Consider the following 25,804-nt stretch of genomic DNA (forward strand, 5'->3'; position numbering starts at 1 on the left):
TTGCCAGGCTACTGGGTACAGCGAAATTCTTCCCGACTGCCTCCAAGGGTGGACAGTCGGGCAACACCTCAGGGATGCTGAAAGGGCTTCTCAGGAAGAGACTCCCTGTTGCCCTGGTTCTGAGGACCCCCTGCCTCTAGGGCGTCTATTATTGTTACCCCTCTGCCTCTGGGGGTAAACTGACCACGTGTGTCTGGTGTAGCTCCTTGGGCTTTACGGAACCACATCTTCCCCTTCTGACCCTTGGGATATGGTCTAGAAGGAGTGGAAAACTGGACTCCAACGGCAGAAAGAGTTTTACCGTCCTGTTCACATCTGGTCAAAGTATCCTTCACCTGAGGTCCGAACAAAGCCGAACCGTCAAAGGGGTGTTGGTGAAGGACGCCTTAAAGGGGTCTGCAAAATTACACAGCCGCATCCAGGCTTGGCGTCTAAGAGCAACACCTGTGCCTGCGGCCCTGCTCGCTCCATCGGCTGCATAAGATATGAGCCGCATGGAGGAGTTAGATATCGAATTCAGGATAGCAAGCTGAGAGGCAATCTTTTCCTGAGCCCCAGCAGCTGAAGGATCCTGGACTACTTCTCCCAGTTCCTTGAGAATATCTCGTTGAAGCCTGGTGAAGTGACAAAGGTAATTCAGCGAACGCATAGCAAAGGTCGCTGAAGAAAACATCCGCTTTCCATACCTGTCCATGGTCCTAGAATCCTTATTAGGAGGATGGACAGGTACTGAAGGATCCGCCAGTTCCTTCTTAGTGGCCGCCACCACCATAGCATCCACAGAGACACCTTTGGACAGGAACTGTTTGTCCGAAGGGGCCGTGATGAACTTGGATGGTCTCCTGGGGACAGGTTCCACAGAATCTGGAGCCACGCCTTCCGACCCACTACCTGCATGAGGGGGAAAAAAGGCGGAGACACCCAGGAGGTGGAGGGTCGGGATCCAAATCCTCCAGGTATACCGACTCATCCTCGGAGGGGTCAATGGAGGGCCAATTCCCCTCTGTTTGAGGAGCTCAAGGATGTCCGAAAATGAGACATCCTCAGAGGGGACCGAGGGGAATCCTCCGACTCATCTAAGTCGGTATCAGATGTAGTAGACTCAGGGGAGTCTGTGTGTTTCCTCTTACACATCCTCTTCCGAGGGGATTCCCCTGCAGGGTTAGGAGAAACCTCGGAAGAGGAGGAAATTCCCAGTGGGGAAACCTGGGGCGATGGATCCCTGGGCCTGAGAGCAAGAGGCTGGCAAGAGGCATCTGCAGGCACTGATGAGGGAGGAGCTAGAGGGATAGACCGTTGACCAGGCTCAGAGGCCAGGACACTCCTCATCACCTCAAAGGCTCCTCTCCCCGGGAGACCTGAACACACCCGCTCCGAAGAAACAGGAATGGTCGGCTCCAAGGAAAGAGAAGGCTCCGAGGCCGATGTCGGCGCCGAGCTTACCAAAGCCGAAGCTCCGAGAGGGAGAGCGGGGTCGGACAAGGGTCCGATGCCACTAGCCCCCTCGGAGCCGACAGTGGAAACCCGACGACCGGATCCCTCCAAGGAAGGTCTCAAGGAGGAGATCGGAGCCGAGGATGACGGAGCCGAAGGATGTATCGGCTCCGGCATCGAAACAGTCGCTGTCCCAAGAAGCTCCCGCTCCGAACTCTGGTGTGGAGTCAGAGGAGGAATCTCAAGAATCGGGGCTATAGCCGAAGTCTGTTGAGACGGGCTATGGAGCATTTGGGCCAGTGCCTGAGATTTCAACAGCCTGCTTACCACCCTCTCCAAATCGTGGTCAGACAGCCTGGAAGATCTTGAAGATCGGCTCCGATGGCTCCGCTCCGACAAAAGAGGAGACCCCGGAGCCGAGTGAATACTTAGTATCGAAGGGGACCGGGATCTCTTACGGGCCGGAGCCAAAGTCCCTTGAACCCCAGATGGAGCCGAGGATCTCTCGGCTCCGATGCTGGATAAAGTGTCGGCTCCAGCCGGAGCCGACAAGGCAACAGTAGTCAGGGTATCGGAGCCGGCCGGCACCGAACCCACTACTCTAGCAGAAGAAGTATCGGCTCCAGCCGAGCGATCGGCCCGACGGAGCCGGAGCCACCGGAGGAGGCTTGGACACTGTAGCCTGAGCCTTCGGTGGCTTAAGAGGTTTTCCTGCCCCTTGCTTAGGAGGAGAACCTTCAGGTTTTAACAGACCTCGGAGGATCAACTTGTTCCTCCTTTCCTGCAGGACTCTCTGGCTAAAGGCATGACACAACGCACAGGAGTCCTGCAGGTGCAAAGGCCCCAGGCAATACACACAAGAAGTGTGACCGTCTGTCAGGGACATTTTCTGACAGCACTGGTCACACTTCTTGAAGCCTGAGACCTTGCCTTCCCTAGACATCCTAAAAGGATATACACAAACAGTCCCCACAAACACACAACTTAATCCCTACACAGACACACAGGAAGGGAATAACTTGGGGAACTAGGCCTGACTAAAACTTTAACTGAAAAAACTATTTTAAAAGTTTAAAAAGTTTAAAAAGGGCTGTACTAAATACAGGCTAACCTAACACTGAAGGGAAATTAAACCCCTAACTAAACTTTTTCTTCTTTAACAAGAAAAAACTTACCTCAGCTGGCAAAGGAGACCTCTTTCGTTAAGCGGCAAACGAGATCTGAGGTAGTTCCGCCTTGCATCATGGGATATAGGGTTGCCTCGAGCTGGTAAAAGGAGTTCTCGAGCTAAAGCTAGTGCCGAGCCGGAGCCGAGGATCGGCTCCGAACCCATCCAGCAAGAATGAAGGCGAGATTGACAACTTAACATTGACTTTGACCCCCAGGAAAAAAATATTCTGAAGATAGCTGGTTACAGCAGCTTGAATCTCATACCTGCTTCTCGACATTCTCTTATTGCTGGAATAAATTTACTCCTCTTCTGCCTGGTGTACAGTGAATAATCATTTTACACAAACACTCTACGGTCTCCAACTTTCAGTACTTTGTCCTTCTGCGATGGTTTTGTCAGAATTAACTCCTAGTAGAATTGCATCTTTACTATTGGAAGTATTGGCTACTTTCTCATGGCTAGGTTGAGAGCATACACATGATGTGCCCTTTCAATTAACTCCTAATGTGGCATACTAGTCCAGTTGCTTATTTCTGCTCTCATAAAATTGATATAGTTTGTTCTTTCCAGTTTCTCTGGTACAGCATAAAATCTCAGGTTTTTCCCTACATGCTCTGTCCTCTAATTCTACCATTTTTTTGAAACATTTCTTGAGCAGTCTCATACTCAGCCAGACCTTTCTTCACTTTGACCTCTAATTTTTGCAGTTTTTTCAACTTTTCTGAATATCTTTTTCAAGCTTCTTCCACTTTATCCAGCCTTTGCTTATTTGAGTCGATACACTTCTCCAGTGTTTTGTTTATTTTAATCAGCTCCAAGTACATTTGACTTATTTTTTCCTCTAGACTACTGGAAGTTATGTCTTGCAACAAAACAAGAGCTTGAACTGCTTTTTGCTAGACAGTTGCAGGATTCTTCCCGATTCTTCCCAGCCAGTGTTTTCTTCTCATCTTTTGTTGTTTCATGTTCTTTCAGTTTCTGTAAATGTCTACTTTGTAGGCATCCAGGCAGTTTACTTACTAGCCAGTAACTGAAATTTACCCAAAAAGACAACTTCACTGATTCTCTTTTCTGAGTTTCTGTTTTCACACAGAGAGATGAAATTAAGATGTTACCTAGTATGCAGCCATCTTGGAAGTCCTGTGTACCCTTAATCTTAGGAGAGAAATAAATACATGCCAAAGCAAACCCTTTTCCCTGTCAATATCTCCTTATCATCACAAATTTACTACTATCTGTTTTCATCCCAGCTTCTACTGTTGGTGCCACTCCTGCTATCAATATAATTACTATGTTTTCCTCTGCCTCTAATATTTTACTGAATATCTATACTGAAATCTTTTTTTAGGGTTGCTAGTAGCTGTAACATAGTCTAGATACTTGTTTTCTACATCTGGGTCTGTTTGTACTGGCTGTTTGTTCTGAGCAGGTTTTCCAGGCCATCTTTGAGTGGAAGGGCCTTTCTGCACTCTAGTGAAAGGACTGTGTTGATTGGAGCCTGTCTGGTGAAAGGTGGTTAGTCTAGGCTTGGAATAACCATCCTCACTGGTCGGTTTGAACATTTTTAAAGTTTTTTTTTTTCAGGTTTACAGCTTCTGGTATTTAAGCCCTACATTTGAGCAGGTTTCTGCTTGTTTGCTTATCGTGCACTGCCACACAATTGTGTGCCATAGATGGACAAATTAATGCAACAGTTTTTCCCTTAGTTATAGTTGTAGCACATCAGTGTAGTCCTCACCCTTAGTACTTTCCTAGTCAAAGAAGTACTACTAGTGAGGTGAAACCTATTAAATTACAGAAAGAAAAAAAAAACAGGCAGAAATATCCATCCACTGAGCTCCTCCTTGATCAATCATGAAGAGCTCCCCCAGTGATAACAGTCTTCAATCTGCATTATGGACAGTTGGACCACCCTCGTTTCTCCTGCCAACATTATTGACTTGGGTCTCTTGAGGCAGTGTAGCAATTGTGTCATGTACACTGACAACCCTCTACTAATAACTTACTCTAGTAGAGTGTGAGTGATGTATCTACACCAAGAATCTTGAATCCATGCTCTCTTGCACTCAAAACAGTAACATGAAGGAGGTTATCAACCCACCCACCACTACTCATACACATAGTATGCATCCAACACATATAGCAACATACGCAAAAGTTCTCTAAAAAAATATACTGAGACACCAGAGACCTCCAAAAATACAAAACTGCTATAACTAACACAGTACCCACAGCACCCAAGAAGCATAGCAACACCAGTGTGTCACCTACCAAGCCTGTAAGGTGCAACACTCAAAAAACAAACTTTCTAGTCACTGGAGACTCAATAGTGAGACACAAGGATGTCCCACTCACCAGGTTGGACTTAGTCACACTCAGTTACCTGTCCGGTGCCAGGATTCACCAGATCACGCATGCACTCAAGTCTCTCAGCGACAAGCACCATTATGGCTCTGTCATGGTACCTGAAACATACCTTACTGGATTATATGAAGACAGACATGATTGAGCTCTCCAAGTACCAGGCAGGTATGTCCCTAACTTTAAGCAACATATTACCCTCACCTAGAATGATGCCACAGTTTACACAAAAAAATGATTAATTTCAATAATTGGCTTAGTTTTTGGTGTCATTTAAAGGGGATACAGTTCCTGTCAGCCTGGGAAGCCATGGTCAACAAACCTTGCTGCTTTGCCAGAGAGGGTTTGCACCGGTCATATCTAGGCTTTCGGCTGCTGGCAAAGGCTATTGCCTCCCCCATAGTGCTTTGTTTAGGCAAAGTCTCAAAAACAAACTTACAGATGTAAAATTTGCCAATCATACAAAATAACTGTCATGCTGCTAAACGCTAGGAGCTTAAACTAAAACTGCACACCCTGGAAGCCCTTCTATCACTGGAAGATGTAGAAGTCTGTGCAGTTACAGAAACCTGGTTCAAGGCCTCAAATAACACCCTGGCGTTGCAAGGCTACAATGCCTTCCACACCTTCAGACCGCAAAATGAACATGTGAGAACCAAAGGAGACAATGTTTCTATCTATATTAGAGATAAATTCATCTTCGTCTAGTCAGAAAGGTCAACTCCATGGAGTTACTCCAAGTTCAAGTTACAGCGGGCAAGACCCCTCATACAAGTCATAGCCAGTTACAGATCCCCTGCATGGGTCATGACGCGCATGAAGCCTACTTTACCAAACTTGAGACAATCCAAATATTACCGAACACTCTGGTTAGGGGGATTTCAAGTATCACACCATAAACTGTGAAACATATGCTAGCCCAAACCTACTAGCACAAAAGTTCCTTGACTTTGTTAACTCAAATGCCCTGGAACAAATTGTTCATACCCCAACAAGTGGAACAATCATACTAGATATGGTCCTCACTAACATGTCAAACGGATGCACTACCGCAACTGTTGGACCCTCATTAGTTAAACCTGACCACAAATCAATCACCTTCAAGCTAACACAAACATCAGAACTCACAAAGGGTGAAATAAGACTAAAAAACTTCACCAAGGCAAACTATACCCTCATAGGGGAATGTATAAATGCATTTGGAACCCCAAGCTGGAAGTGGTAACTACTCTGAATCTTACACTAAAGCCCTGTACAATCACTTGTATAAGTGTATAGACTCGTCTCTACCGGAAAGAATCACATCCAGACCCCCAAGTAATAACAAGTTGCCATGGTGGACTTCCAGCGTCGGCAAACTTTATAATAAACACAAAAAGTTGCTGTGCATGAAAACAAAGGCCTGACTCCAACAATGGAAAAGCACCCTCCCCAGCCTCAACAGGCAAATAAGACAACTTGATAAATCCTCTAAGGGCCTCTTTGAGAAAAGCTTAGCTAGCACAGCCAAGGATAACCACAAGGCCTTTTACAGCTACATGTGTAGCCTAAAAGGTAAGACCTAAGCATGGGCAGAACTAGTGACCAACAGTACCACACACACTGACCCCACAGAGATAGCAAACCTGCTAGCAGATAGGTTTGGTGAAAATTTCACCCCCTATCCCTTCCAAATCTACCACAAACCTTTCCCCAAACTTCCCCCCACCCTAAATATCTGAACAACAGGTCATCAAAGCCTTGTCCAAGGCAAAAAAACACTCTCTCTACAGGACCAGAAGGCATCCCATGCTGTCTTCTAAACAGGCTAAAACATTAACTAGCATCACCATTAAGAACCCTTTTCAATTATAGTCTAACCACAGACTTTGTTCCTGCAGAATGGAGAAAAGCAACAGTTATTCCCCTCCACAAAGGTGTCCTAGCAACAGAATAAAAAACAACCAGTAGAAGAAAAAAAATCAATAATACCACAAGATATAGCCAATGCCAAAAATCAACAGACCATAAGAAACAAGGGTTTATTAAAACTTCTCTCTAGCGCTTCGGCAACCAATCCCTTCCAGGAGTACAAAGTAGAATATTTACCACAGACCTATATAAACTCATTCTAAAAAAATTATTCAATTAAACAATTTAAATTACTAAATTAAATCCGGATTCCTATTAGAACCACAAACGCTTGAAATTTCGAATGGCATATGGTCGACATCATATGATCAAAGTTTCAAGCATTTGAAGGTTAAACGTAACCTGTACTGTTAAGGTAAGTTTTTTTTTTTTTTTTTTAATTATTTTTTTATTATTATATCTTAAGGGTCTATATTATATCTTCGAACTTTTAAACTTCGATCATATGTTGTCGAACATATGGCATTTGAAGTTTAGAAAGTTTGAATATATAATATAGACCCTTAAATCCAATAAAACACAATATTACTTAAACCAAAAATACAAATAAACAAAAATGATAATTGGATTAGATTAAAAGTTTCCATGTGCATTCAGCATTTAGCCCAGAAGAACTTAAAGTACCATATTTTAAAATATAAACACTTCCCTTACATAGCAACCTAGTTTTAATGTTTGAATTGCCAATACCCTGCTCCAGAATAATTGCCTTAAGTAAGGCTGGATTACTGTTGTGAAACATTTTAAAGTGCATGGCTACAGGACTAGTAATTTTTCCTGATCTTATGTCTCTAATGTGCTCCTACAGTCTAGTTTTGAAGGCTCTCTTTGTCTCACCTACATAAAAAAGACTGCAGGGACACTTCAAAATATAGATTACTTTAGTGGTGGAACAGTAATGTCCTTTAGGATAAAATGTAATCCCATTAATATACTTAAACCAACCACATGACTGCATACTGAACATCTAGTGCAAATGCTAGTCCCTCTCGTTGCTAGTTCTTTAGATAAGTTATCCACAGGTTTAATAAATTTACTATGAACTATTATGTCTTGAATCCTTCTCCCTCTAGAAAATAAAAAAGTAGGATGAACACATAATGAATTTTTAAACTCAAAGTAAAAAAAAATACAAAAAAAAAAAAAAAAATAGGTCAAGAAACAGAAAGCCAAAATAGGGCATCTAACAGACAGTATAAGGACAGACATTAGAGGTGGAGCCTGGTCCATACTCATAGAAAAGAGAGAGTTACTGGCAGTTACACTTTGGTGCAGGTAACTGGCCAGGATTAAATGAAAATATTTCAGTCAGCTCCCTTTTAAAGCTCAAAGCATTAGACAGATAAATTACATGGTATTATATATTTTAAAAGTTATTATTTTTGATAAACACTTTTTTAATATTGTAATTTATACATTTTTATATACTTATATTCTGTTTTAATAGTGAACAAACTATTTTATATAACATATTTATTACATACAACTGTTTTACTGCATTTTAATGTTATGTCTTTAAGGGGGTGTGTCTTTCATTTCATGATTATGATGCCTTCCACATGTCTTTATAAGGGGGACTTTACAATTTTATTGTATTTGATGAAGTTATAGTGTTTTGGGACGAAAGCGCCTATCTGTTTTATGTAGATTTAATAAAGCTGTGTTTTGTACTTGAACTACTTCTGGATCGATTTTTTGGCTTGAATAAGCATTCTACTACTTCAGGTTGAATTTTGGCTGCCCTGTTTTGCATTTGGACTACTCCTGGATTTTTTGGCTTGAATAAGCATTCTGCAACTTCAGTGGGGATTTTAGCAGCCCTATTTGGCTTTCTCAAACTCTTACAAGTAAAAAAAGCCAAAAAGTTTTATAATATTCACTTGTTCATTTGAAACAGTATTATATGAAGTAACTACATACATTTTCCTACGTGCTAATTTTTCTTCCTTTCTTGTAATAATTAGAAGTTATGTACTCACCATAACGTTCCATCTGAGTAGGTGTATTCATTTGTCTCAACCTGTGGGTTATGGATCCGATATCGGATCCGAACCGGCATGGTTTACCAGCTATGGATCCGAGCTCTCAGCTCCTCCCCTCACCCATAATGCCCTGCTCTCCCTAAATGACCTCAGATCGAGTTTGCCAACAGCATGAACACCCTGAAAAGGGTAACACATCATATGCAGGAAACTGAAAAGGCCAGGGGGATAGGAGGGCGGGATGGTTGCAGACAAATGAATACACCTACTCAGATGGAACGTTATGGTGAGTACATAACTTCTAAATCTGAAGTAGGAGATTCATTTGTCTGCAACCTGTGGGACAGAGTCCCCAGCTACCTGAACCTTGGGCGGCCATCATGGAAGGATATTCCGGAGCACTGCGGAGCCAAAGGATGCTCTACCCCTAGATGTAAGATCCAACCTGTAGTGGGAAATAAAGGTATGAGATGAAGCCCAAGTGGCTGCTGCACAAATATCATCTAGAGGAATCCTAGCCTTAAAGGCGGCCGAGGTAGGGACTGACCGGGTTGAATGGGCATGTACACCCTCCGGTGCGGGCCTTCCAGAAGCTTGATAAGCCAATAAGATACATTGTGAAATCCAGCGAGATAATGAGGCTTTATAAATTGGCTTGCCCAAATTAAATTTAGCAAAGGAAATGAACAACTGGTCGGATTGCCTATGACCAGCCGTCCTATTTAGATAAAATCTAAGTTGCCTGTGAACTTCTAAGGAATGAAGCTTGTATTCACCCTTGTTTTGATATTTAGGAAAGAAAACAGGGAGGTTAATGGACTGATTAATGTTTGCTTCTGAAGCTACCTTAGGAAGAAAGGACGGGTTGGTCCTGAGGTAAACACGGTCCGGATGAAAGACCAAGTAAGGAGGTTTAGCTGATAAAGCTTGAAGCTCTGAGACTCTCTTGGCCGAAGTAATGGCTACTAAAAATGCGGTCTTGAAAGATAAGAATTTCAGATCTACCGTAGCCGCCGGTTCGAAGGGGGGGGGGGGGCAGTCAAGGCCTGGAGAACTAAAGAAAGGTCCCAAGGAGGAACCGCTTGCTTTACAGGGGGCCTGAGAAGGAAAGTACCTTTTAGGAAAATCTTAGACAATTTGGCAGACATCAGAGGACTGGAGTCATGACCAATATGATGATGAGAAATTGCCGCAAGTTGTACTTTGACCGTGGAACTGCTGGCACCATCATTAAAAAGAGAGGTTAAGAAGTCAAGCACCAAAGGGAAAGGAACTGTGAAGGGGTTTAGGCCTTGCCGCTCCGCCCACAAGGAGAACCGTTTCCACTTACTGCGGTAGACTTTCCTAGTGGATGGCTTATGAGCCGCCACCAGGATGGCCTTAACAGGGGACGAAATACTGCGTATCCGCATCGGGAGTGCACCTGGAGCAGCCAAGCGGTCAGCTTCAGGTTGTCCAGATTCGGCGGAGATAAGCGGGAAGGATGAGATATCAGATCCGAATGGGATCTAGAATCCAAGGAGGATTCACTGAGTGAGACCTTAGGAAAGGGAACCAGATCTGTCGAGGCCAAAATGGGGCAATGAGAATCATTCTGCACCCCAACCGAGAGGCTTTCTGAAGAATCTGGAGCATCAGAGGCAAGGGGGGATAAGCATACAGAAGACCGGGTGGCCAAGCATGCACCAGAGCGTCTCTTGGGGCACCTCCGGGAGGAGGTATTAGAGCGAAAAAACTGTCGCACTTGGTGTTTGAGGGAGACGCAAAAAGATCGCAACAAGGAGTTCCCCACCATGCGAAGATGCGTTCCGCTACCTGAGTATTGAGAGACCACTCGTAAGGGGTGAGAATGCTGCGACTGAGTTTGTCCGCCAGGATGTTGGACCGACCCGGAATATGCGTTGCTATGAGAAAGCGGTTGGTGGAGATTGCCCATTCCCACACTCTCATGGCTTCTCGACAAAGAGGGTAAGACCCGGTTCCTCCTTGTTTGTTGATATACCAGACAACAGACATGTTGTCCGATTGAATCGCAATTGTTCCCAAGGGTAAAAGGCCTGAAGTGCTAGCAATGCTAGGAGCACTGCTCTCATCTCTAGAACATTGATATGCAGTGAGGTCTCTGAATCGTTCCACGCGCCTTGGACCGTCCAGCCTGCAAAATGCCCCCCCCCACCCGAGGCGGGAGCCGTCCGTGGTCACCGTGGCGAGAGGGGGAGAGGCACAAAAGGGGCGGCCTCCGTGGAGATCTGGAGAGTGTAGCCACCAAAGGAGGGACCGCTTGCAAGCCTTGCTGATCGCAATGGGATGATGCATAGGAAGAGCAAGATAAGACCACTGAACTAGGAGTGTCCATTGAAGGATGCGCATATTGAACCTGGCGAGAGGAAGAAGCGCTATCGCTGCCGCCATGGACCCTAGGGCCCTCAGGACCAACTCCGCCGGAACTGAGCTTGAGTGGAGAATGGCCCGCACCTGGAGCTGCAGATTTTGAACTCTGTCCGCAGTGAGGAAGGCTCTCAATCTCCTCGTGTCTAACCTGGCACCTATAAAATCTATGAACTGCGTGGGTGCTAGGTTGGATTTTTTTGTGTTTATCGTGATGCCCAGACGAGGAGCAAGATGGAGAAAGGAGTCTCGCGCCAGGAGAAGTAGATGCCTTGTTGGGGCGGTGAGAAGCCAGTCGCCCAGGTAGGGAAAGACCTGCACCCCCTGAAGCCTCAGGTGGGCCGCTACCACTGCTAATACTTTGGTGAACACCCTGGAGGCTGTGGTGAGACCAAAGGGAAGGACCCGAAATTGGTAGTGACCGGCTCCCAGCCGGAAGCGGAGAAACCTCCTGGAGCGCCTGTCCATTAGTATATGGTAGTACGCATCCTTGAGGTCTATGGAGCACATCCAGTGGTTTTCTCCCAGCAGGGGGAGAATAGACTGCAACGTAACCATTTGGAACTTCTCCTTGGGAACTGCCAGGTTCAAGAGAGAAAGTCTAAAATTGGTCTTAGATCCTCCGTCTTTTTTGGCACTAAAAAGAACCTGGAGTAGAACCCTGATCCGATCTGGTCTGGGGGGACGGGCTGAATGGCTCTTTTCTTTAGCAGATGGCCAATTTCTGCCAAAGCAGCCTCCCACTGACCGGGTGGAACGTCGGGGAGGGACTTCAATTTTGGCATGTGACGGAAGGGGATACGGTATCCTCTGGATATGATCTGGAGGACCCAGCGGTCTGATGTTATGGACTCCCATGCCGCTAGGTGCTCCGAAAAACGTCCCCCAACTGCCTCCAGAGTGGAGCAGCCAGGCAACCCTTCAGGGCTGCTGCGCGGGCCATTCAGAGAAGGGTTCTCTGGACCCGAAGTTCCTGGGAGCCCCTCTGCCCCTAGGGCGGCGTCCTCCCTGTCCTCCTCTGCCACGGAAGGACTGGTTGTCCGGAGCAGGCTGGGATTGCTGCGACTTCTGGAACCACATCTTCTTCTGACCCTTTTGGTTCCTAGAATAGGGCCTCTGGGGTGCAGAGAAGCGGATTCCGATGGCAGACAGCGTCTTCCCGTCCTTCTCGCTCTGGGTCAAAGTGTCGCGAACAGTCTTGCCAAAGAGGGCAGAACCATCGAAAGGGGCGTTCGCAAACGACGCCTTGAAGGGCTCCGAGAAATCGCAATGACGGAGCCAGGCCTGACGTCTGGTAACTAGGCCTGCCCCTGCGGCTCTAGCGGCACCTTCCGTAGCATGGGACAGTAGCCGCATAGAGGTATTAGTGACGGACCTGAGAGTGGCCATACGGGTGGAGTGCAGCACTTTGTCCTCCTCCGACATGGACTCTGGGGGGGATGCAGCGTATTCTTTTATAAGATCGCACTGCATCCTAATCACATGTGCCAGGTAGTTCAGCGCCCTCACTGAGAAGGTCGCTGAACTAAACATACGCTTCCCCAAGCGGTCCATCATCCGAGACTCCTTGCTCGGGGGATGGACTGAGGGACTCTCCTGAGCAAGTTCCCTCTTGGTGGCAGCCGCCGTCAACATGGCATCTACCGGAGGCCCCTTACTCCAATGGGCACGGTCAGCCGGGGGGCTGAGAATATGGTCGGGCCTTTTTGGGATTGGCTCCACGGTGTCCAGTTCCTTCCACACCCTGGTGGTAATGAGGTCCACCAGGGGGTCGGCAGGAGGGGACACCCAAGAGGTAGACGGGCCCGCTTCAAATGCCTCCAAGAACACGGACTCGTCCGAAGAAGACTTGGGGGCAGACCACCCCCCCCCTTATGCGGAGCATTTCCATGATGTCTCCAAATGAGACATCCTCAGGGGGTGATCTTGGGGAGCCTTCCCCTTCCTCCAAGTCCGTGTCTTCTGTGAGAGACTCAGGGGAGTCAATGTGCCTCCTTTTGCACGTATGTTTGCAGGGAACATCCTCTGGGGGTCTGTCAGAGGACTCCTCGCAAACAGTGACCTATTCCAAGGGAACAGCTTGGGGCAAAGGAGCGGGCTGTCCAAAGGGCCGGATGGTGGAAGCCTGACCCAGTGCAGATGGAGCGCGGGACGGAGCCGAAGCAAGTGCCGGGGGTCCGGAGACCCTCAACAGGGCCCTCTCCACTACATCAAAAGCCGAAGGGGAGCCGACCTCGACCAATGGATCCAACAATCGGCTCCCCCTCGGATCCGAGGAGTGGATCGGAGCCGGCGCCGAAGCACTCGGATCCGAAGGGACAGTGCGCTCCGACACCGACGGCACCGAAGGAGCAGTGATCCCCCCGGATCCGAAGCTCGGATCCAGGCTCCGAGAGGTCGGATCCGAAGCACTCGAGGGCAGGGTCGGATCCGAAGTACCAAGTACTATCGGCGCCGACCCACCCCCGGCTCCGAAGCTGCTCGGCTCCAACTGCTCCAAACCCGGGTATCGGGTCGGAGAAGGAGCAACTGGTTTAAAGAAAGGGGTCGAGCTCCCCAGAGGGAGGCAAGAGCACTCCCATCTGCATCTGGGCCTGGATGAACCTTCTCATCATCCGGTCCAGATCAGCGTCTGACAAGCTATAGGTCGATCTCGACGAGGCTACCGAGGTAGGCCTTGAGTGCCTCCTGGATAGCCTCGACGGAGATCGGGTCTCCTCCTCCTCAGGTCCCGGTGAAAAGCACACAGGTGACCGGAGCCGAGGAGGGGGAGAACCAGCAGACAAGGAGGCCGGAGGAGAAGCCTGCTTGGCAGGCGGGGCCGAAACAGAGGTCTCGGCCCGCCGCTTATGGTGCTTCTCCCTCCGGTCCTTCTTTCTAGCTTCCCTCTCCTCCGAACCGCTACAGGGAGGTTGAGTCCCAGGAGGAGGAGGGGGAGCCGGAGAGGAGGCAACCGTAGAAACGGTTCCCCCCGAAGGAGCGGAGGCCGGAGCCGAGTCCGGGGGCAAAAGTCCCGCCAAGACAAGCTTGGACCTCCGCTCCTTCAATGCCCTGGGGTTGAACCCTGCACAAATGGAACATCCAGAAGTGAGGTGTTCAACCCCAAGGCATCTAACGCACCGAGTGTGGCCATCAGCAGGGGAAAGCTTATGGCCACACTTGGAGCACTTAGAGAACACAGCTTTGGGTTGTTCAGACATCCCAAAGAACTAAAAGTTACTTAAACTAAAAGTTAGAAGTAAAAGCAACTAACACACAAAACAGGCCCAAACACACACTACGCTACCAGCGAGGGGAGGGAAATTAAGTAAAAATAATATTAAAACACTAAATAAGTATAACTATGTAAAAGGGAATCCTAGACTTTCACTCAACTTTCACAACAAAAATTAAATTTTAACTGACAATACACTTGAAAATTTCACTTAGCTGAAGAGCTCAGGAACACAAATCTGGTCACCAGCGCGGCAAACTAGATCTGAGGTCATGTAGGGAGAGCAGGGCATTATGGGTGAGGGGAGGAGCTGAGAGCTCGGATCCATAGCTGGTAAACCATGCCGGTTCGGATCCGATATCGGATCCATAACCCACAGGTTGCAGACAAATGAATCTCCTACTTCAGATCTATTAATTTACTACTAATATTCTGTTCAATCTTATTCCTATTATTAAACATCATGTTATTCAATTTAACTAAAGATTCTTTAATATCAATAAGATAATAGCCTCACCTTACAAACATATTTATTGTGATACACATTTCTTTATACAGCTCTTCAGTGTTACTACATAGTCTATATACTCTTAATTCTCCATAAGGAAGAGAATCCACTAAATATGGTGGGTGACAACAATCATTACTATTTTCAAAATTCCAACGAATCTTAGTTTTTACTCTTTCTCCTGTGGCCTAGTAACAGACCTGGTGAATTACAGATACATACTGACCAGCTTCATCTATAAGGCCATGGAAAATATCATTATGGACCTCATGAATAAAGACATAGGTGACCTCCAAACCCTGGATCTTACCCAAATCAGCTTCATCAACAGCAGATCCTGTCTGTTAAATCTTGTGGATTTTTTTTTCCAAAATATGACCAGCGCCATTTATGAGGGCAAATCTACAGTATGTAAACAGCATACCTCAACTTGGCAAAGGCTTTCGACACAATTCCACATTCAGGCATTACCAATAAACTTAGCAAACTGACTGTAATCTCCTTTGTTGTAAGATGAGTTGTTAAATGGCTCACAAACCAGATAACACTATCAAAGGGGGTGACTCCACATCAACCAGCAGACCTGTTACCAGTGGGGTGGAACAGGGGTCAGCGCTGGGCCTCCTACTGTTTGGTATATACTTCTCAGACCTTCAGGTCAATACTAAGGGGTTGTGGTTGACCAAATTTGCAAACTGCAAACTGGGTGCAATTATTGAATCCCCAAATGATGTCAATATACTAAAGGAGGGTCTTAATCAGACCAACGACTGGTTTCTTAGTCACTGTCTCAGAGTGCACAGAAATGCATCATCATTCCCTTCGGCACTGTGTCCCCTCACACTATCAAATCAACAACATCACCCTAAGTACCCACAAAGTGGTAAGGGACTTGGGTTCACAATTTGACTGCAACCTTAACTTCGGCCACCATGTGTCTGGTGTAGTAAGGAAGACTTTCTATGTAGCACACTTAATTAGTAAAGGGATTGCCTCAAGAGCAAAAGAAGTTTTAACACCTCTATACTCAGCAATAACCCAGCCCACAACTGAGTATAACGCTCCATTTGGCATATGCTGTACAAAGCATCTGCAGCAATTGGAGAGACCTCAGAGGTTTCTAACAAAGAAGATCAAGGGACTCCCGCATGTGCCGTACACAGACCGAATAAAATCCATGTCACTTTACTGTGTATCATATAGATTTCTTAGGGGAGACTTATGCCTGGCTTACAGAGCAATCTCAGACCCAAACCTAATGAAGTTGCTACAAAATCCATAAATCAAACAGGACTAGGGCGACCCATTCTAGGGTCCCAAATATGTCCTGCGACTTAAATAGGACATGCTGGAGGGGCAGATTTATCTCCCAGTGACTGCAAAGTCCTTGGAATAGGCTACCTACTCATGTGAAAAGGAGCACCTCTATAACACTCTTCAAAAGGAACCTGGATGAGTGGAAGGAGCACCATAAAGTCTTACTGGAAATAGCACCCACAACCCTCCTAGACATGGGCAGTCATTACTTAATGCAATCCTGGGTGTTAACTAACATTTGTATGGCATTACATTGGGATGAAACCGCTAGGCTTGAAATGAACTCCGGGTCAATAGCCTAGTAATCTCCTATGATCCTATGAATAAGAATCCAGATTTTTCAACTGAGTGCTTATTAAATAACCGAAAATGTATACCAGAAGGAAGATGGCTCAATGGTTGGGCTGTTTAACTATTACATGTTTATGATATCTATTCTCCAGAGAGAAAAAAAACAAACCATAATTATTATCTCAACCAAAAGTTATATTTATCAGGTGGACTGCTTCACTAAGCATGACATCCTCTGACACAGACCCTGAAGAGAGTGACTGCAAATCACAACTTTTGCTCTCTTAGTCATTTCCCAAACTAAAGCTATTCGAAACATCCACAAATCAGTTTCAAAAGTTAAAGATAATGGTAAACTTTTTTTTGTCTGTAGTACAACTAGAGTATATTTTAGTGCATTTATTACAACTGTATTTGCATTAATATTGCTACAACTCAAGTGTTCTAGGTTGCGTTGCATCTGAATTGTTTGTGTGTTTTAGCTGCTTTTCTGTATATATAGACTTCTCTGTATATGTAGACTAGCTACTTATTATACTGTATTACTGACTCTTAAATTATTTTTCAGTTGTGCACTTGCCTTGCTTCATTTAAAAAGTTTTAAATTGCTAATTTTGCAGAGTTTTAATTGCATTTACTGTTTAGGACTACACACTCAAGTGTGTTAGCATTTTCTGTGTTTATTTACTGTATTATTGCATTGTTTAGCCTGTTTTAACAAAAAAAAATACTACTTTGTTTGCTTGTTTCCCACCTTTCCTAGCCAGTATAGTCCAGATCCCAGGCTTTGCTTGTCTCAGGACTTTATTTTCTGTGTTCAGACCTTGCTGTGGTAGAGGGAAGTCCAACTGCTTACCAGTGGGAGTGGTGAGCATTGTACTGCCTAACACTAGAGGAGTGGTTTCCTGCTCTGAAATTGTAATTTTATTAGCTTTTTTGGGCTGATTTCTATCCCTTTCAACTTTCTGGCTTAAAAACACGTGTGTTTGCACATTTTTTGCATTATTCAGCACCACGGGGCTACAGTTAAACTATTCCAGGTGCCAGAAAGTCTGCTCTTCAAATTTTCCGTTAGAACTAGCTGGTTTCTCAGTAGTAGCACTAAAATCTGAACCCCTGTGACTAGCACTTGCTCTAGATCCTGCTGGAAAGCACTAGGAAGCCTGAAACTGATACAAGCACTCAGCTCTCCTTGTCAATAAGGAGAAATTAATCATAGGCACTAAACAGCCTAGAATTGCAAAGTACTTTGCAAAGGTACGGGAAAACAGCTCTCGTACTTCACAAAAAAAGCACCTAAACAGGCATGTTCAAGGGTCAGCTTACGGTGATTTTTCCTGTCCACCTGGTGAATCTGGGCATACTGGGGCAATGCGGCAACTGCCTCATGTACACAGACAACCCTCTCCTCCTACCACCCAACACTACAACCTGCAAGAGATGCACTTACATAGCCAAACTAGAAGCAAAGCTCTCTCTGGCCAAGATTGTGCTAGACAGTCAAGAGGAGAAGGTTAACACCTGCACTACACCTCAAGCAACTCATAGCCCTTCAAAACCCATACTATCAACTCCCACACATAGCAATACTAAACTCACATATGCAGAGGCCCTTAACATTAACCTGCCCAAGCAACAAGGACCTCCGAAGCTGAAATGCAAACAAACACCAGTCACAACCAAAGTAACACATAGCTCACAACACCAGTGTGCCACCCAACAACAAACCCCAAGGCAAGACAATGTACCCAACACTTTAGTCATAGGTGACTCTATAGTCAGGTACACTGAAGTCCCACTCACCAGGCTGAACAAGGAGAAAATTACAGTCAGCTGCCTGTCGGGTGCCAGGCTCCACCACATAACGCATGCACTCAAGTCACTCCACAACAAGTACAAATACGACTCTATCATTGTCCATGTTGAAGTGAATGACTTGACACGTACCTCCCTGGACAACATGGAAGAGCTCTCAGATCATGTGGCCCAGGCAGGTACGACCCTAGCCCTGATCAGCATCCTGCCTTGGCCCAGAATGATACCACAGTATAAGGACAAAATGATTGACTTCAACAATTGGCTAAGCTTCTGGTGTCATTCAAAGGGGATCCAGTATCTGTCTGCCTGGGAAGACATGATCGACAAACCACGATGCTTTGCCAGAGATGGTCTGCACCGGTCACCCCTGGGATTCAGGTTACTGACTAAAGCTCTTGCCACCCCTATGCTGCCTTTTTTAGGCAAGGTTCAAAGGACAAAATCACCACCGTAACATATACAAGCATGCAAAATCTGAAGGTAATGCTACTGGATGCTAGAAGTCTAAACCTCAAAATGCACTCTCTCGAGGCACTCCTAAAAATGGAGAACATCGCTATCTGTGCATTAACTAAGACCTGGTTCAAGGCTCCAGAGAGCACCCCTGCAATACCAGGCTACAACTCTTACCACATTTTTCGGCCACAAAACCAAGACCAAAACACTAAAGGTGGAGGAGTGTCCATATTCACCAAGAATATTCACACCTCCAGGCTAGTTGCCCAACACAATGCATCTGAAATTCTCCAGGTGCAACTAACACTAGGTAAGACTGCAATCCAAATTGTAGCTTGCTACAGATCCCCCACCATGTCCCAAGATTCTCACTACATCTTTCTAAACATATTGGAAAATATTAAGATACAACCAAACAACCTAATACTGGGTGATTTCAACTACCCTGCCATTAACTGGGAAAACTACTCCGGTACCAACACCTTTTCCCAACGGTTCTTGGAATTCATAAATTCCAATGCCCTGAATCAACTAATCCATTGTCTCATCAGGGGCTCCAATATCCTAGACCTGGTCATTACCAACATGGGAGATAGATGCTCCACACCAGTGGTCACCCCCTCATTGGTCAGGTCTGACCATAAGCAAATCACCCTTGACATCAACATCCCACCACCACCCCACCAGTAAGGAAACCTCTGTAAAAAAACTTCTCCAAAGCCAACTTCATGCTACTCAAGTCAGAAGTGACAAACTTCATGACACCCATACAGACCGGATCTTAAAGTTCGACTGCTGAATCATACACTAAGGCACTGTACGAGCACATCCACTTGTGCATCAATCATGTAATCCCAAATAGAACCAAGATGCTCTCCTCCAAAAAAAGGAAGCCAATCTGGTGGTCTCCTGCTATAAACAAACTATACAACAGAAGGAAGAAACTGTTGCAGAAAAGAGGAAAATCCCAGGATGCAAAAAACTCCCTTACCAGCCTCAGGAAGAAGCTGAGATCCCTCATAAAATCCTCAAAAGCTAGTTATGAAAATAAAATTGCCAAAGATTCCAAAGACAACCACAAGGCATTCTACAGTTATGTCAAGAATCTAAATGGCAATGCTCAGATCTGCTCTGAGCTACAACAGAATGGCATTAAATATACTGATCCCAAGGATATTGCCAATATCCTGGCAGATGGATTTAGTGCCAACTTCACTCCCCCCTCACCCCCTAAAGGGCCCATCTCAATACCAAAAGACTGCCAAATTCCAGTAATCACGGCCACACAGGTAGAAACCGCACTCCCCAAAGCTAAGAATACAGCATCCATGGGACCAGATGACATCCTGGGCTGTGTACTACATGAACTACAAAATGAACTGGCACCTCACATAAGTGTCATGTTTAATCATAGCCTCACCTCAGGCTTCGTGCCCACTGAGTGGCACACAGCTAGAGTTATCCCACTCCACAAGGGGGGATCCACCTTGGATCCCGGGAACTACCGTCTCATCAGTCTGATGAGCCTGATCTGCAAGGGCATGGAACACATTATCATGGAACTTATAAACAAAGGCATTGGCAACCTTTAAACACTGGACCCCACCCAGTTTGGGTTCATGAAGGGCCGATCTTGTCTCCTGAGCCTGATAGACTTTTTCGAATCAGTCTCCACAGCTGTGGACAAGGATAAGGCGGTCCACACAGCCTATCTGGACCTCGCCAAGGCCTTCGACACCATCCCCCACTCTGGAATCATAGATAAACTTACTAAGCTGGGCATAAACCCCCATGTCACTCGATGGGTTGCCAACTGGCTTACTGACAGAACCCAGACTGTAAAAGTAGCCAACTCCAAATCCAGCTCCACACAACTGGAGTACCTCAGGGTTCAGTCCTGGGACTGCTCTTGTTTGGCATCTACTTCTCTGAAGTACAGGCCAACACTAAGGGACTCTGGCTAATAAAGTTCACAGATGACTGCAAACTGGGAGCCATTATTGAATCCCCAAATGATGTGGATATTCTACAAAAGGGTCTTACAGAAAGAGATACTTGGTGCCAGAGCCATGAGCTCAAGCTTAATACCAAGAAATGTATAGTTATCCCCTTTGGATAAAAACATGTACCCATGAATTACCACATAGGTGGCAGTACACTAAACACCAAAATTGCGATGAGAGACTTAGGGACACAGGTGGACAGTGGTCTCACCTTTGATAACCACATCGCCACAACAGTCAGGAAATCCTTCTATGTGGCACACCTCATCACTAAGGGATTTTCATCCAGAAAAAAGGAGGTCATTGTCCCACTGTGCTCATCCCTCATTAGACCCATTATATAGTAGAACGCCCAGTTTGGTATGCACCTCACAAGACATTTGCAACAGCTGGAAAGGCCAAAGAAATACCTCACTAAAAGAATCACAGGCCTAAAGTAGATGCCATATGTTGACCGTCTAAAAAAACTCCAGTTATACTCTGTGGCATATCGTCTACTCAGAGTTGATCTCTGCTTAACATACAAGGCCATGTCAAACCCTGAACTGTTGGACATGCTCCACTTAAAGAAATCTTAATCCCTCAGAGCCACACACTCCAGGGATCTAAACCTTGTCATCACAATGAACAAAACATGCTGGCAGGATAGATTCCTGACCCAGAGACTCCCCATACATGTCAAGCAGAGCACCTCCTTGGCCCTCTTCAAAAGGAACCTTGACGATTAGATGGGAGATAGGAAATTCACCCCAGGGATCATGTCAGTCACCCTGCTAGACATGGGTCCAGGGAAGTAAATACTGTGGGAAGAAATATCCAGGGAATTGTTATGGCTAGGCTTGTATAGGCCGTAGGGCCGATAGACTAGTACCAACCTATGAACCTATGAAGATCAAATCACCTGAACTTCCCTCATTGGGAAAAGAACTAGTTGTCAGTAAATGTCTACAAGGAAATGAAGATTACTTTTCTTCAGATCCTGTATGAAGAGATAAATGCTTTACCAATGACAGTCAACTGTGGAATGTATTCAGTAGCATGTTTCATTCAGAATGACAGAATGCGTCACTGACTACTTATTCCTCAATCAGGTTTAAGATAGTGGAAGTGAGAAAACAACAAATGTCAGTGTTGGGGAGAAATGCTCTGTTAGAAAGAAAAGGAAAGGGTGTCTCAGTTACTAGCCTATGTCCTTTATCAGTAGTTTAATTATAGTTGGACTCCTTCAAAAAGCAGGGTTAGCCATTAAAGAGCACTAGCAAGGTTACAATTATCAGGTGTTCATCCTAAGTATCCAATGCTGAAAACTACTGACATACTTCCAGACTAAAGGCAAACCGATTTAAAGTGCCACCTGCACAATCCCTAAAGGGGTAGCTACATTAGTTGCCAGAAGAGATGGCTACTTAAACTCTTACAGTTGTGCCTCGCCACATCTAAAGAACTTGAAGATTAAGATTATCATCATCATTCCTTATACAGAACAAGAGTGGCTTCTTTTATTTTAACCCTTTCACTATTTTACAGGACTCCAGAAATACATAAATTGTAAACATAATTATTTTGGGCATCCACGGTGGTGCAGCAGTTAGCGTTGCCGCCTCACAGCAAGAGGTTCTCCGGTTCGATTCTCGGCTTGGGTGCCTTCTGTGCGGAGTCTGCATGTCCTCCCTGTGGTTGCGTGGGTTTCCTCCGGGTGCTCCGTTTTCCTCCCACATCCCAAAGACATGCAATAGGTGGACTGGACACTCTAAATTGGCCCTAGGTGTGAGTGTGTGCATGTGTGTGCCTTCTGTGAAAGGTTGGGCGCCGGGCTGGCAACTCGACACCGTAAAACTCAACTGCCAATCATGAGCGGACAGATGATCCGCTGTGGCAACCCCTAACCGTGAAAAGCCGAAAGAAGAAGAAGAAGAAGAAACAACATAATTATTTTACCTTCTTAACTTAGTCACCTTATTAAAAATTTAGAAGAACTCACAGTAAGATGTCATACCTGGCTTTTAAACAAAAAAAGACATTTCTAAAGAAGTATTTAAGATCTATTTGTAGAAGTACTTGCATTTGTTAGTGATTTAGACTAAAGCGGACATTACTGACAACAGTCGCCATTCTAATATTAACAAAAAATGAATATCACAATACATACTACCAAGTATATAAAAAATATTGTAAATTTTAAATTCTATACCTGCTTGTCACTTAACTGGCACTGCACCAACCAGTGCCCTTCACTTTGTGTGTGCAGTATGCCCACACAGTAGCACTACACAGTCTTTTCTGGGCAGACTACAATCATACCAAATTCTTACTGGGGATAGAGCCCACAACCCTCAAGGACATGGGCAGTCATCACTAAATGCAATCTTGGGTATTGACTAGGATTTCTATGGTATTACATTGGGTTGAAACGGCTAGTCTTAAAATGACCTCCAGGTCTATAGCCTAGTAATCTCCTATGATCCAAGACCAAAATGTCTAACTTAAAATGGTTATTGTTAAGTTAATTGTGGGCAAATGTGTCTGTAGTAAAATTGTCCCCTCCAGTATGAGATGTTCTTCCAACACATATTAAGAACAAAATCACTTTATTTTAGAGTATCCTTCTTGGTTACCTCACTTCTGAGTTATCATTTAGGAAGCAGGACTATTCGACCCCGGACAGGTAGACTCCGGATGGTTCGACCCCAATGCAATTGTATACTTTCATGTTTAAATTTACATTGATTGTCTATGGGAGTAGCTACTGGACAGTTCGACCCCAGACTATTTGACCCCAATTATATAAAAAAAAAATGTTTAAAGTTTTATAAATGCATCCTCACTGTAGTGTGATCTCGGCATTGGAATATATATTTAGCAGGGGTGTGGGGGGCTGCAGCAATTTCAATTATTTGTATTTTCGCTCATATGAGCCATCTGGGGTTGAAACATCCCGTACCCATCATTTACAGTGAAATGGTTAATCTTCCAGTCTGACTACCAGGGGCTAGTACTAATTTCCACTATAAAAAAAGTTCAAGTATGTGTTTGAATTTACTGATGCTGTACTTGTAGTGCTGCAATAATCAACAATTTCATAAATGTGTTTTCTACTGCTAGGGTAATGTTCCCTACTATTGGCACAGGTCAGTGATTTTCAGCCAAAATTCAATAGAACTTAAGGTTCCTTGAGCATTTGACATGAGCACCTCCATAAATTTTTATTAACGTTAAAAAGCAAGAATGGTTTCTGTCAGCAGGAGAAGAATCACAGGAATGTTTATCCACAATTCATCAGTGGTTTCAGCAGTAGTGCAGATCCATTATTTGCAAGTTTGACATTCATCACAGAACAGATACAGTGTTTCTGTAACTTTGACTCATTCTCCTGGCACTCTTGGCATACCAAAGCAACTAAAGCACCACGTTCTAATCCAATTTAGTTAAAAGAAGATTACAATGTTACCATTATGTCTTACAATTTTATTTTATTCCTTTCTACTTGTTAGGCAAGACAGAACACTTATCCATATACACCTTTTTCAGACTCGGCCTGGGAGCACTGTCTAGTTAACTGACCTGCTCAGAGTTACACAGTTCAGCAAAGGAAGGCTGACGGAATCAAACTCTGAACCAGGAAGCAGCTCACTAACAGCTCATTTCCTTAATCCAACTGCCAAACATAAATGCACTCAAATGCTTTTTTCCATTATAAAATTATGTGGTCACAGTATGTTGAAAGCACTGGGTTGCTCAAGTGGTATTGATGTCTGCTACAGGATTCCATCATCATAAAATGTTATTAGATAAGTCCTGCATACACTTTAAAAAGTGGATCTACATCCTACTGCATAAAACTGTAACTGCTCTTCTGTGACTCTACATCTTAATTCAATATGAATATGCATCTGCTTGTGCTAGAGGTAGGTTGTATGAATTAGCACTCTAATGTAATATGTAATTGTCTTCTAGCTTTCAAAACAAACTTATGAGAGATATCAATTATGCATTCAAACAACCGCAATATCCAGAACACTGCAAGCTCATACAGTAACACCTACTAAAATAAGGTCTTACATTAACATCAGCTACTGATAACACATACTTACAAAGGCCCGGAGCTCACTTAAGATGCTTGATACTGTTGCATTTGGGTCATCATATTCCTGGGGCTGATCAAATCGATGTCCAGCCTTGTTGATAAGCCATGCAGCAAGAATGCTAAACATATAGAACTGTTCCCCGGGATTTGTAGGTAAAGCAAAGTAGTGCCTACAATAAAGAAATAAATAAATGAATACAAAGACATGAAGAGAACTAAACTAAGAAAACTGCAACATGCACACATGTAAAACGGATATGCAGTGGCTGATATAAAGAAAATTCACAAGTAATAAAGTCATGACTGAAAGGATATGAAACATTTCCGGCAACTACACTAAATACATTTATGATTCCTAATGGCTCTGAGACAATGCCTCCAGCCATGTTATCAGAGACTAACTTTGAGATAAAAATAGAGCTATCAAAGGACAGCTACAGGAAGGATAAAGATACAGTTTCAGACATATGTTCTGTTTACCCAAAATGGTAGGGTTAACTACTTTATTCAAACCAAACCACTAACAGATAATAACTAGCCTAAATGTTGCTTGCAGCATAAAAATGTAATTACAAGTATTGTATTAAGCAACTTTGTGAGCCATACCTTGCAGAGGAAACAAAGTACAGCAAGAAAAATAAAAATATCCAGCAAGAAAAAAAAGTATCACAGAGATGTAGGATGGCTGCCTCCAATGCTACTCGGGTCAATGGTTATTCATCAGAGGGTAAAAGCAACAAATGGCATTATATTGTAAATGCTGTTCACTGAAACCTCCTAATGCAGAGGGCTGTGACCCTCACACTACCTGCTAATTACATATATAATCTCTGAGATCACACTACAGTGGGGAAAGGGCAGACTTC

General features: G+C 44.7%; 1 protein-coding gene across 1 annotated transcript in view; it reads right to left on the bottom strand.

Moving 5' to 3' along the window:
- The window catches only part of IFT57 (intraflagellar transport 57), a 771,045-nt gene that overhangs the window by 664,957 nt on the left and 80,284 nt on the right, over positions 1–25,804 (bottom strand). Inside the window, exon 2 of the mRNA XM_044064661.1 lies at positions 24,946–25,108. Coding sequence (XP_043920596.1) covers positions 24,946–25,108 — 163 coding nt within the window. The remainder of the gene's footprint in view (positions 1–24,945; positions 25,109–25,804) is intronic.

The sequence above is a fragment of the Protopterus annectens genome, chromosome 3.part0 (assembly GCF_019279795.1).
Source record: "Protopterus annectens isolate FY-2018-M chromosome 3.part0, PAN1.0, whole genome shotgun sequence".
NCBI lineage: Eukaryota > Metazoa > Chordata > Ceratodontiformes > Protopteridae > Protopterus > Protopterus annectens.